This window comes from Apis dorsata, unplaced genomic scaffold, assembly GCF_000469605.1.
Source record: "Apis dorsata unplaced genomic scaffold, Apis dorsata 1.3 scaffold_295, whole genome shotgun sequence".
NCBI classification, from domain to species: domain Eukaryota; kingdom Metazoa; phylum Arthropoda; class Insecta; order Hymenoptera; family Apidae; genus Apis; species Apis dorsata.
In genome coordinates this window covers 2,080,239-2,083,392 of record NW_006263570.1, presented here as the reverse complement: position 1 = coordinate 2,083,392, position 3,154 = coordinate 2,080,239, and the positions used below count along the sequence as shown (strand labels likewise).

The window sequence follows — 3,154 nt, the reverse complement described above, 5'->3', positions numbered from 1 at the left end:
AAAACAAAAAAAAAAAAAAAAAAAAAAAAAAAAGAAAAAAAAAAGAAAAGAAAAAAAAAGAAAAGAAAAAAAAATTCAATTGCCATTGCAATGTGGAAAAAGTTAACAAATATATGAATACCAATACTTACAGATTTTTTTTCATTCCAATGATCTACAGTATCATTTTGTCCCTGAGTTTGTGCCATCACTTGTTCGAAATGAGCGCATTCTTCATGTCTTGTAATACCATGTTCTCGATAACGAAATAATTCTGAAAGACGTAACCGTAATTCTCTTTCCCTTTCAAGATTTGTTAAAAATTGTTCATATTCCTGTGCCGTGTAAAACTGTGCAAATACTCTTGTTCTATCTCTAAATTCCCTATAATATATTTAACAAATTTATTATCAAAACATTGTACAAAACAAAATATTATTTTTATTCAATATTAAACATACTTTTCCTCTTTTGATTGTTTTTTCTTTATTGTTTTATCTTTCCTAGATGAAGCAAAAAATGCAGAAACAAGCTGATAATCGCGTACAACTCTTTTTCGTCGCGCTCTCTCTCTTAAATTATTAGTATACATGTCAACTTGTGCAAGTTTAAGTGCTATATCCAAATCATCATCTTCTGCTGGATTTAAAAATAAAGAAGAAACAAGTGATTCTGCTTCATGATTGTAATCCTGTAGAGAAGATTTCAATAGTATAACAATAATGTGTTGTTATATATTTGTTGTGAAACAAATATTTTTAATTTAAAATATACCCTTTCAAAATCATCTCGTTGTGGCATGTATCCCAATTGTGCAGCTTCTTCTGGAGTAATATCCAAAGGTGGTAATCGAGATGTGAGATCAGGTGATAGAGGTCCATGATCTGACTTAGTTTGATCTGTAATATTTGGTTTGTAGCTTTCTGTAGGAGGCCATGTATGTTTTCCAATATTTCCATCAAGATACCTAGCAATATATTCTTCTTTTGCTTCTGTAGATAAAAATAAATTATGTATATATAGAAAATAATTTTTCATATATTAATTTTTTTTAAATTTATTTATTAAATAATCATAGTTTTGTAAAATTATATTTCTTTTTGTTAAAATTATATAATATTATTTAATGCAAGAAGTTACAATATAACAAATGGCGTACCTTCTGGCGTACGTGTTTCAATATGTTTACTAATATCTTCCCAATTTCCAAAACCAAATTGTTCAATGGCATCCAAAAGTCTAAGTTGTTCTCTAGCAGTCCAGTTTCCTCTACCATTAAATATGCTAATGGTACCAGAATCCTATAAAATATAAAAATTCATTAATTTTTTAATCAAAAGAATAACTTTTTTATATTTAAAAACATAATATATACCATAAACTGATAAGAGTGGTCATTTTTATGTGGTCCAATTTCAGCTCCAGCGGAAAAACACTGTTAAATTTAAAAAATATTATTCTTTTTTTAATAAAAGATATTTATGAATAATTTTTTCTAATAAAATATCTTTATATATTTATAAATAATTTATTTTAAAATAGTATTTCATTTATATTATAAAGAATCATAATATTTTTAAAATGATATATTTTTTTTTTCATTTTATTTGTTTTAAAATTTTGACATTTTTGCATCAAATAGAAGTGATATACGTACACATGTGTCACCACGTGATTAGAAGTTTCATTCAGTCGAGTAGTAGTATAATATAATAATTTCAGAACAACTTGTCGACAAAAAAAGGGTGGGGACTAAAAAAGGAATCTCAACACGCAAAATCCAGTAAAGTTAGAAGGATAGACGAAGATGTGACAGAGATCAGTAAGGGAGGGCAGAGGGGGAAAAGGAGACGTGAACACGTGATCAAGAACAAGCATTCGCTCGTCTCACCTGCAAACAGAGGTCGAAATCTGGGCATTCTACACATCTTACACGTAAACCCGAGATGTCCTCTTGACAATAGGTGCAGTTGTATTTAGCATACAAATCTGAAATCGACGATTCGTAATACATTTTACCTCTAATTATAATTTGTCGAGTGGCAATCGGTATTCCCTTTATCGATGTAAATACATACCCGCCATTATTGTCCTGCAGGGTTCTTCCAGAACGATCCGGATGACGTCACCGCATGCCAGAAACCCATAAGTTTATCACGTACACTGAACGTGTAAGCTTGACCCCATTTTTTCCGCGAAATCGTATGAAAACGCGGAAAAATCGTGATGCGTCCCTCTGGACGCTCTAATTATCGTGTGTAAATTCGTTAAAAATCTCTATGGAAAAAATGTTGTTTACGACTGTTGCGTCGCGAAACGAGTACGCATGCGTTCCTCTCCTACCATTTATGAACTACATTTCAGGTTCGCCAACTGTGCGATAATAAAAGAAAGTTGCATTTTTGTATCGGCGCGAATTTAAATAAGTAATTATATTTTAACAACATTCATTTTTTTTTGTTTGTATGAATTTTTAGAGTTGAACATCAATTGAAATGATATAAGATATTAAATAAAGTGATACAAATTAATATAGTTTTGGAAATATCGTAAAATGTTTTGTGTAAGTACATATTTTTACAAATATTTGTTTTATTTATAATAAAAATTAATTTTTTTTCTTATTACATTGTATAAATATATTATGAATTCATTTCAATAAGTATCTATATAATCATTTTTTATATTATAATTTTTTACATAAAATTATATTTATATTTAGATTACTCGATTAAAATTTTTCCATAAGAATATTATCTTATTAAATCGATCAATTTGTTTGGGACGTCCATATTTAATTGAAGACAAAACGTTAAGAAATTTGAAATTAAAACAAGCAAAAATGCAGGTCAAATAATTTTAATACGAAATAATGTGAAATATATGAAAAATAAATAGTCGCGTTTATATAATTTAAATTATTTTTCATTTATTTAGTGTGAAGATAATGTTCCTGTATTTCTGAAATGCGGTTGGCGAGATAAAATAATATATTGGATAATTTTAGCATTTACTTTATGTAATACAATAATGACATTTAGACAAATGTTAATATTAAGTGAAAAATTTCAATGATTGTAAAAATTTTTCATAATCAAAAATAAATTGAATATTGATTAAAGTTATTTAATATAATTTTTATTCGTAATTTGACATATCTTATTATCAATTATTG

General features: G+C 27.4%; 1 protein-coding gene across 2 annotated transcripts in view; it reads right to left on the bottom strand.

Annotated features, from left to right (window-relative positions):
• The window catches only part of LOC102674886 (transcriptional adapter 2B), a 4,038-nt gene extending 1,684 nt beyond the window's left edge, over window positions 1-2,354 (bottom strand). For both annotated transcript variants that reach the window (XR_422025.2, XM_006617264.2), the window contains exons 1-7: window positions 2,058-2,354; window positions 1,871-1,968; window positions 1,355-1,414; window positions 1,139-1,280; window positions 754-971; window positions 441-670; window positions 132-363 (exon numbers count right to left, since the gene is read on the bottom strand). Coding sequence is in view for 1 of the 2 variants with exons in the window: in XM_006617264.2 (XP_006617327.1) it covers window positions 132-363; window positions 441-670; window positions 754-971; window positions 1,139-1,280; window positions 1,355-1,414; window positions 1,871-1,968; window positions 2,058-2,064 (987 nt within the window). In the remaining variant the exon portion in view is untranslated. The remainder of the gene's footprint in view (window positions 1-131; window positions 364-440; window positions 671-753; window positions 972-1,138; window positions 1,281-1,354; window positions 1,415-1,870; window positions 1,969-2,057) is intronic.
• Between the last annotated feature and the right edge of the window lie 800 nt (window positions 2,355-3,154).